Below are 10,597 nucleotides of genomic sequence, written 5' to 3'. Positions count from 1 at the left end.
GCAATGCTGACAGTCAGCAAAAAACATCCAATTTCATACATCTTTCCTTTTTATGGCTATGTTCAGTTACAGCATTACGGTAATCACAGAAAGAGGCATGTCTAGATCACATCCTCTACTTACAGAGTTTACTGTTATGTACGTGTAGCAAATGGTTTCACTTTAGCAGCTGGTAGCAGACATGGCAACATTGCAGGGTGGAGGTAAAGTGGGGTGAGGTGGAGAAACAGACAACCACAATCTGCATAAAATTACAAGGACTGGAGAGGAAACAATGAACTAGCAGACATAAGGTGCCCATAAATAAGGAGGCACACTAATGAATGGTTAATTTCACTTGTCACTCCAAGCATATAGCCCATTGCAGCAATTCACTGTACAGCCATCCCAAGGTATTACAAGTTGAGAAGCAATACCAATATGTAACAACTCTCATATCAACACATACATCCTACACATCAATTAGAATCAGGATCAGTTGATCTAATGACAAGGCAACACCTACACGTATGAGGAGTATGCATACATTTGGGAGAAATGTAGAATGTTATCTCGCAAAATGCTGAACAAGCCCAGTTGATAACTACAGACACACTGTCTGCTAATTACCGTATTTACTCGAATCTAAGCCGCACTTTTTTTCCGGTTTTTGTAATCCAAAAAACCGCCTGCGGCTTAGAATCGAGTGCAAAGCAAGCGGAAGTTCTGATAAATGTTGGTAGGTGCCGCCACAACTAACTTCTGCCGTCGAATATATGTAGCGCAACACAGGCATGCTTTGCAGGCACAAAGATAAATACCGGCGCCAAAACCTCTGCGTCAGTAAATAAATGTAAAAAAAAGGTGGAAGACGAGCTTTTTTCTCCGCCCCGAGTTTCGACCACTGCATTTTCATACATTATCCAACGAAGTAAATACAAATTCCGTATTGTTCATCTTCGAATGTAGCAGCATTCCAATGTACTACGAAAATCCGACTGACAAGACTTTGGAAGGTTTGTCAATATGGCCAACTCTACGTTCTGAATTTTTTCATACCTGTGAGAAGAGGTGGTTGCTAATAGGAACTTTTATGAATTGTGAATCACATGCAGTATTCTCTTATAAGAATAATACGAATATAAACAGTTTGCCATGTATTGTTTCGTGTTTGCTGCTATCTCACTTAAATCCTGTCTGCCTAATAAACTACGAAACGCCGGCCGGAGTGGCCGAGCGGTTCTAGGCACTACAGTCTGGAACCACGCGACCGCTACGGTCGCAGGTTCGAATCCTGCCTCGGGCATGGATGTGTGTGATGTCCTTCGGTTAGTTGGGTTTAAGTAGTACTAAGTTATAGGGGACTGATGACCTCAGAAGTTAAGTCCCATAGTGCTCAGAGCCATTTGAACCATTTTTTGAAACTACGAAACTAGAGTGAGACAACTGCAAATGTGTAAGAATATACATATCATGTCATGTTTATATTCGTATTATTCTTATGCCTGATAGTGATACAGTCAGAAATGAAGCACGGTAGTTGACTAGATTTTTAAATCTAAGATGACTAATTTCTGTGCAGAATGTAATGCACTAAAGAGGCGCCTGCAAAGATTTTCAAACGGAGAAAAATTTTCGCTAAACTCTCCTTCAGAACATCTATGATACGCAGTCTATTATTTGATTCTTGTTGATCATTATCAAAGAAAGCAGCAGTATAAGTAACAACAAATAGCATTCTCTTGCCGTTGTTTGGGTTATGAGACAATTCCTCTTTTTTTATTTTTTATTGTAAGACGCGGTAGCGCGCACAAAAGCAAGCCATGCCGCGACAAACAATGCATGACTTAGTACAGTAATGCATTTTCAGCTTAGAGTGACGTAAACACCTATAACAAAGAGAACGGCACTTATCAGATCAAATAAAAATATGCAATCAAGTCAAAGCCAGACGAAGCACGTGAAAAAGGAAGGGTACCCGTATAAATACGGACGGAGCACCTGACGCATAGCAATGGCTACCTGGTGAAGCGTAACTGCTAAGCTTACGACTCGAACCAAACTACTGTAGCTGTATCGTCATTCATTCGACCTAAATTGTGTCTCATATTACAATGGACCAGCTTTGTTTCGATTTGGAGGTGCGGCCTAAAACTTTTCTCTCTTCTTGAATTTTGAGTCTCAAATGTCAGGTGCGGCATAGATTCGGGAAATTTTTTTTTCCTTGATTTCGAGTCTCACTTTTCAGGTGCGGCTTAGATTCGAGTAAATACGGTATAAGCCCTGATACGACCAAACAAAAAGAAAAGTACTGAGTAGCATAAATGACAGTGGTAAACTTAACATCAAAATTGGGCACCCTGTGGTAGATGAAGTGAAGCAATTCTTGTAGTTCAGAAACGAGGTAAAGAGATGACAGGGGACGAAGGAAGTGTGATGTGAATGGTTATTTTTCCATTTATAACTCTTGTGTCCAACCTTACCATATCAAGTTGCTCTTACATGTACTCAGGTGAGGAGCTTTCCACTATCCTCTTTCCCTCAGAGGGAAAATATTGTGCCAATGCATTTACATATTACTATATAATGAGTAGTTTTCTAAACAATGGAACTAGTATTCAACTGAACTGTCTTACATTAGAACTGAAAGAAATTTAACGAAAGGACAGATGCCATTAAATGCCCTTGATTCCCAACATGACCCACATACAATTTTGACTTACATCATACTCAATGTTCTTACATGGTTCTGGTGCAAATTCACTTTAAGCACTATCAAACCACATTTCCATCTCACCTGATCTCAAACAAACCAGGCACTCTTGTCGACAGTAGAAAAATTTTTAATTGCAAATACGTGACTATTTTTCTCTTCATCAACTTTCTCTTAAACAATATACTGAACACTGAAAAACTACAATTCATTTGCCTTCAGCCGTTGTCACATGCAAGTAACGTCCGAACTGGAAGAGCACACCATAATTTCTGATGTATGAATATTAATTACCATGACCAACTTGCACAGATAATCTTAAAACAATTGTTTTAGAATTTACGTAAATGAATACACACAATACCAAAGAGCAACTGGGTTCCCATAGTTTGTTGACAAACATTTACTCACAAATGCATCTCTCTCACAGTCACAATAACTATCTGAGATTACAAGCACACATTTACTTCACCACTTTCCTACTTGTCACTGAGAATGAACTTATGCTGCCCTTGAGTTTTGATTAGCTTCAGCATACTAATTTGATGCTGTAAAATTCCTAAGGAAAAGGGGCATGTTCACATCATTAAGCTTGCATTTTCTGTAGCTGTTGGTGCAGTATTCAATAAGCAAATATTAAGTTTCCATATTTGGTCTGCAACTTAAAAGCTTGAAGAAGTCAAATTAGAGATTTTGCACATTTGAGGACTTATTCGAAGGGCGTGTGTAATGCCTGCATTAAGATTAATCAACTCAGCTCGTGGGTCCGAGTCATACTATCGCAATATTCTTCCCCCATGAAAATAGAATGAAAGCTGTCAAAAATAGTTATTTTGCCTAAAAATACAAGCCAATATGACTACAATCTTTACTGGAGCTCAAAGGTTCATAGAAGATACAAGACAACTATTAACACAAATTTATTAAGTGAATGGGTGTTTTTATCTAAAGACGTGCTTTAAATATGGCATAAATGTGAGACACCAAACTGATGGATCTGTTGCAACTTGTATTTCGTGCAACTTGTATTTCGAACTCCCATCCTTTAACTTGACCACACCTTCTGTTGTAACTTAGATCTCAAGTGAAAAACAAGAGCAACCAAAATTTAATCAATTTATTTAAAATAATATAGTCCACCTGACTAAAAACCAGACCTTACCTCATGGCATTTGACCTCTATTTATCCAAATAAGATTGGTGACAACTTTCTCAAGAGGTATTTTCAACAGGCCTCTTCTAGCACACTAAAACACTTGCTGCATCTGGTGTAATTTCTAAAACAAACAGCTTGGTGAATAAATCTAAGGGCTGTGATGGAACCATACCAACAGCCTACTGCAAGTTAACTGATTGCAGCACTACCTCCTTCGACAGTACCAGTGGAGTCTATTTTTGGGACTGTGCAATTGAGTTTAGTGCAACATCATACCACAGGAACCCAACAAAGATGTTATACAAGTTTAAGAACTGAAAATATTTAAAGCATAGAGAAAAAAGTGGTTGCAGCATAATGAACTCTTGCAGAAACTATAAATTCCCCTAGATTTCCACCTCATTTTTCACATGAAACAGAAGTTTTAATGAAAATCAGTTGTACCACTAGATATAAAATGACAATATTGTCACTTTACCTGTATATGCAAATTAAAGTATTTGCGTTTATTCAACATCAGCATCACACTTCAACAGACTGAACTAATGCTTAAATCTACCACTAAATTTCTCATCTTCTTCCGGACTAGAGTTTTAGCATGGCAGAACATCATGAAGTTGCACTTACATTGCAAAAAGTTAACTGCCATACAGGAATTAGTCCAACATACACCAACCCCAAAACCTACAAGAACAATGATTGTATGTCCACTCTGTCCAAAATTTTGATAAATGAGACTGTTAGGCCTACTATTACTTTGCCAGGCTCACAATTTGATGTGCAACTACACATTTTCTTAAAAAAAAGATATGAAACAACAATGAGCAGGGAGCAGCACAATCACAATTAATACAATAACGAGTTTTTGACCTTTTAATTCTTATAATTACTTTCACACATACAAATACACAGAAGAGTAAAAAAATTATGTCAGTTCACAGATCTACTTTGTATTTGAAAGGACACACGTATCCACAATTGTTTTAAAATTACAGTTGTTACAAATCCAAGTGATTAATGAAGAAATAATTTTGTACTGAAATTAATATAAAACCTCATGTGGCACATTCTGTCACTATTAAATATGTAATGGTATCACTTGCCACTGTCTCCACTCCTGTTAAGGCAAATGAATATAAACTACTAAATTACTTCATCCCAGTTGTGTATTAGCAACTTCTGTTACAAAATGAAAATGAGCACATTTACTTCCACTCATTTTCTTCAAATCAATTGGCAATTGCTAACGCAGAAAAAGGGCAAGTCTTATTTCACATTGGAAACTGTATTACCATTTCTTCTCATTAAAACAAAATGAGAATTTGCATATATAATTTTAGTCGACAAAATGGTTTTTCAGATATTTCATCATGCCAAACATCCGGAAGCGCTTGACACCTAAAAATTGAAACATGAGTTAAATTCAGCTTACCAGAACAATTGATTCACCTTAGACACTATGTAAAACAAGTACTTACCAAAAACTTTCATCAGTTCATCGTCACATATAGCAAACTGCTTGTTTTTCGGGTCCTGAAAAACAAAATTACTTTAATTTACAATCATGAATTCATAAAAACATGAAATTCATTTAAACAAAACAACTTACGTAAAGATTTCTTTCTTTAATGATGCCCCATATCTTTTTGACAACTTCATGACGGGGCATTGAGTCTTGTCCCATAAGTGCTGCCAATTCTGGGCTAAGGCTTTTGGCTTTGATGTAGCCTCCCCCACCACCTCGTTTTGCCTAAAAGTGCAATTAGAAACCACGATCAGACAAAAAATTCCAACTAAATGAGAAATTTAACACCTAAACATGTGACCTAAAACATACTGAAAGCTGAAATTAACAGTAGGAATTAGGAATGTAACTTCAAAAACACATCAGGGGAATAATCAGAAATATATGTTTTACTGTAGCAATGTCAGCAAAAGTAGAATCCTCAGTGACAGTGGACTTTGTGTAGCTGCTTCATTTACATACTTCAACCTATTATGTAACACAGTTTTGTGTACATGTTTATGGCATTGCCTCAATGTGGTCTCAGGTCTACAGAAGACTGTTTTGGCCACAAGCATTCCCACTTCAGTTTCAAGTTGGCAAGGGGCACTGCCAGTTGTATGGCACCTTTTGCCGATTATACTCTAGATCTCATTTTGGGCCAACACAGGAACATTTAATGTTAAACTGAAGTGTTACTTACGCCTCCTTTCTTCTTCGTTCCACCGCCACCACCACCTCCACCAGAACTGCTTTTCCTTGCTTTTGCCCAGTCTTCATCACTGTCACTGTCACTACCCTTCTTCTTCTTCGCTGGAGGTTTGCCCTTTTTTGGCGAGGCACCCTTAGACTTTTTGGATGGATTATATTCCTCATCACTTGCATCCTGAAACAAAGAAATGCATAAATTAAATCCAACAATATTCTTCCCCACACACACACACACACACACACACACACACACACACACAAAACCAATATTAAACACATTTTATTATTTTCTCTGTCATTTGTAAAGTTAGGCAGATATTTCAGATGTTATGGTACTTACATCATCTGAGCCTTCGTCACTTTCTTCACTGCTGCCTTTCTTGGGCCGCTTCGTGGGCTTTTTAGCTGCTCTCTTTGCTTTAGGTTTTTCATCTTCTTCTTCCTCCTCATCCTCTTCTTCTTCCTCTTCCTCCTCATCCTCTTCCTCATCTTCATCCTTACTGTTTTTCTTTTTTCCGTCTTGTTTCTCTTTGAGACATTCCATTACCAAATCATCCACTTCCTTTTTCCTGAAAATTGGCACAACATACTCCTGCACTTGCTCTGATACAAATACACAGCAAACATTGAAAAAAATTGGAAATTAAGTTGTGATGTTAAGTTATTAAACTGCACATGCACAAAAATGGGGCACTTTCTGAAAACTGCCCTCATAGTTCAAGGGCAGAATATGAATACTGCAAAGTATAACTACAAAGTTGAGCTCATGCACTGTGTGAGAATCAGCTGCCCATATAAAAAACATTAAATGAAGAATTAGTGAAATCCAAATCTACAAGTGCCCTAAAGCTACCCAAGTTCAATGCATTCACCAAAAACAATCTAACATTTACCTGATTAGCTTACTTGGGTAGTAAGTACATTTGCATTCCACAGGTTGAATGGCTTAGAACATTTTTCCTTGGGAATTAAAAAATTATTTTTCTACATGGAAGAATGCACAACAAAGTTATTTTTCACTTATGAAGCTCCACTTGCATGCAGAAATAAGTTCAATTTGTGAAACAACCAACTACGCAACCGCTTATGGAACACACAAGTCATGAGGGCACTAATGTGAAAAAGTAAAAATGAATTGCAAAATATCCAGTAAACAGGAGCCATGAAGTATTAATGCAAGGTAAACAGCCACATTCAAATTTTGCTTGGACAAAACTTTAATACTAGTCATTCACTACACTAATCTACGACCTTACAGACAATTTTTTGAGATAACTAGACACCACAAATGGGTCGTTACAAGTAAAAACCTTTTCCTTTTAGACGAAACAACATGACTGAGATATTACCTGTCTGAAAGATCAACATCCAGCTTCTCTTCAATCTGCTGGCGGACTTTTTTGGATGATGTTGATGTAAGATCAGCATCCTTCAGGATAGCTATGGACATATCCAGCATAAATATTAGTACAAAGCTATTTTTCAAATGTATACATTATCAACCTGTACACAATGAGACAAATTCAAATTTTGGACTATTCAAAAAACTTCAAGCATCACATTACCATTCACTGGTTGTAACTGACCATTTTATTCCACCACTTTTGGGAATATAACTGTGACACTAATGGTTCCTCATGCAATATTCGTCAGATTCACCTTGAATATGGCAGGAAGAAAATACCATGCTGACTTTCCAAGTTAACCATAAAACAAATTTAAAACCCACATCGTAAATATTAGGGATAAGTTACTTTAAAAACACTTCTAGACATTATCTCCACTACAAACTATTACAGTTATTGCTGAAAGGGTATAAATGGGTGGAATGGGGCAGGGGAGTGAGGAGGCCTTGCAATAACTGCTCTAAATGCCAACTGTATTTGCGTTTATGAATGGAGAAACTGAACATATGAAACAACGTTAGTGTTAATGTAATGCTCTCTCTGCCTAGAGAAAACATGACACTAACATTGTGTCTGAATCTCCAGCTCACAATGACCAATTACCAAAACCTACTACTACATGTAGGGGCAATCATTTCTTCACAGATTACTATCAACACCTTTTCCTACTGTAATTACTTAATATGCTCAGTGCAGTCCAGCTGTTTTTTTTTACATGAGCACATTAATGTCCTCTGCAACTAGATCTTCATGGTTCTACAGCCTGTACATTTGGACAGTTTATTTTTACTGTTTGTGATATACACACAGCTGCAATCCACATGCCATCCTTGTATTCAGTTGTATGCACGTCAGCTTACACATCGAGTCTTCTGTTAATGAGCCACTACACTGGGCATTTGATCCACACACCTGTAAATACTATAGTGCTGCAGAGGTTAAGTCGAGGCTTGTGGTTATTTGTGTTCTTAAGATGGATGTCTCATATGACAAGAACCATTTGGCTTTAACCAACACAATCAGCATGTGATTAACAAGCAAGTACTTTTATCAATCTTCTGGCTACAGTTGTTACTATGTTCTGTTTAAACTATTTTGTAACCACTAATGTAATTTTAAGGGCCCACTACACTTAGGAAGAATTTTGAAAGTTTCTAAACTAGGTCAAGGGTTCCAGTAACATTTAAATTGCAGCTGGTTGGTTGATTTTTCAAACCTCTACAAGTTTACTGTCCTACAACCACATTTCAGATTTTAAGTTATTTTCATGTGAAGTGTGTTCAGTTGCAACACAGTGACATGACCCAAATTATGTGGCTCGCAAACAAAGAATTATTAGTAATGATACTCATAAAATCTATCAGTGTGGAGTGAACCATGTTGGCAAGGGGCTTGGAACAAACCCAGTGGGCTTTCAAACTAAGCAAATGATACTAAAGGATACAAAGTTTGTCACGTATAAATTTACAGCCAAACTCATTCAACAGAGAGGGCGGAAAGGGTATAAAGACGTCCAGCATTGTGCCCATCCTTTCTCCCCCAAACGAATTTGAACGCATGATAACAGGTTTCAGCACGAAGAATTTTATGTAATCTCATTGAGGCCCAAGGAAGTAGTGTTATTAATGGTTTACACGATTAATCCAATCCCTAAACAAGTTTTAACAAAATAGCTTGTAGGAACGAATTTTTAAATTTTCAAAAATTTATATAATCTCAAATAAAAAAAATATGTACGTGAAAAAATAAAAATATACTTGATTTTTCGCAATATTTATTTAAAATAATTTATTCTAAATAAATATTTCGGAAGACGAAAAATTCGCCGGCGACACACAGCCATCACTATAAAATGAACAGCGATTTGACTTCTATCTTAAACTACCAACGGAAAAATCTTGCATCAAAGCTAGATTAATTTTGTTTCCATGCGAATCAGGTTTAAAATAGCAGATACTGTACGTATACAATTGCTCAAAGGCAATGGATACTTCCTTCTGTGGCACATTGTAATCGCGTCATTATGACCGTTAGGATTATTCAAAACAACGGTTCAAAGCCACATTTTCCAAACAGAAATATACGATATTTAGTGCTACTTCATGCTTATTTTTAGGTCTCCTACAACAGAACATTATTTTGAAAATTATTTCTAATATCCATAACACTCTTAAACACTAATAAACAATAATATTCCAATTTACCGGCAATTTCCTTGCGGAGCTCGTCTTTCGAGATGTCTGCCATTTTAGCCAGTAAGGACAGTTCTACCAACAACTCGTGCTCGGAGGGACGCTACAGAACACTGCGCTTGTCGCTGCGAAGTGGGCTACAGCGTTGCCACAGCAGTTGCTCTGGAACCAGTGAACAGAAGACAGAAGGACGGCATCGTTGCCATGTAGATAACACAAAACGATAGATAACTTAAATTTTAAACTGCAATATCAACTGTTCTAGTATAATAATGCCTACTCATTATCTCGCATTTAAACGCACAGACCACTATTTGACGTAGCAGCCATATGTCGTTACCTACTTCCTGACTCTAAGAATCAGTAGGTAGTCAATATATACGACTACTATTTTATTTATTTCGTCATCTTGACAACACAACCATTCACAAATTACAAGATTTAATAGCAAATATATAACAAATTTCCATACTTAAACTACGGTGTCCTTTAAATAAAGATATGATATCCACATCAAACTTAGCTATTATTTTATGCTCTGTCGTTTTAGTCGCTAATATTTTATACACTCGCATACCGTTCATGGGTAGCAAACAGTCGACGGCAGATGGTACATGTTGACAGATTTTGTGAAGAATGTCAGTAAATGTATTTGTTGGCTGCCAGAGGCCTATCTCCTGCAGGACAAAAGCAAGTAGTTCAAGTCTCTAATTAATATACCATCACACTTACAACATAGAGCTCACTAACTTCCATTCGATGCAAATAACTAGATAATGGACTGTAGTTCAATCTAATCCTTACTAGAGATGTTATTGTTTTCTTTCTGCTTCCTTTAAACGAAATAAACCAACGTTTACTGGGGATATCTGCCTATATGTTATCTTCACTTTTGTCTCTTATAATTTTAAATCGGTTCCACCTACTGTCCTATTC

General features: G+C 37.0%; 1 protein-coding gene across 1 annotated transcript; it reads right to left on the bottom strand.

Moving 5' to 3' along the window:
- Positions 1-4,707: 4,707 nt before the first annotated feature.
- On the bottom strand, positions 4,708-9,818 carry LOC124789725 (upstream activation factor subunit spp27). Its single transcript, XM_047257175.1, has 7 exons — positions 9,674-9,818; positions 7,413-7,503; positions 6,404-6,632; positions 6,056-6,238; positions 5,458-5,598; positions 5,327-5,381; positions 4,708-5,246 (listed from the first exon to the last, which is right to left on the bottom strand). The coding sequence occupies exons 1-7, from the start codon at positions 9,714-9,716 to the stop codon at positions 5,185-5,187; spliced, it is 804 nt and encodes a 267-aa protein (XP_047113131.1). The 5' UTR covers positions 9,717-9,818; the 3' UTR covers positions 4,708-5,184.
- Positions 9,819-10,597: the final 779 nt, after the last annotated feature.

The sequence above is a fragment of the Schistocerca piceifrons genome, chromosome 3 (assembly GCF_021461385.2).
Source record: "Schistocerca piceifrons isolate TAMUIC-IGC-003096 chromosome 3, iqSchPice1.1, whole genome shotgun sequence".
In the NCBI taxonomy this organism is placed as follows: domain Eukaryota; kingdom Metazoa; phylum Arthropoda; class Insecta; order Orthoptera; family Acrididae; genus Schistocerca; species Schistocerca piceifrons.
This window is presented reverse-complemented; position numbering and strand designations above follow the sequence as displayed.

Excerpts from the sequence above, each read along its gene's own strand:
- LOC124789725 (XM_047257175.1), bottom strand. The coding sequence starts at position 9,716 with ATGGCAGACATCTCGAAAGACGAGCTCCGCAAGGAAATTGCCG. Across the intron at positions 7,504-9,673 it reads GCTCCGCAAGGAAATTGCCG|CTATCCTGAAGGATGCTGAT; the intron begins GTAAATTGGAAT and ends ATATGTCCATAG. Across the intron at positions 5,247-5,326 it reads TGAACTGATGAAAGTTTTTG|GTGTCAAGCGCTTCCGGATG; the intron begins GTAAGTACTTGT and ends TTCAATTTTTAG.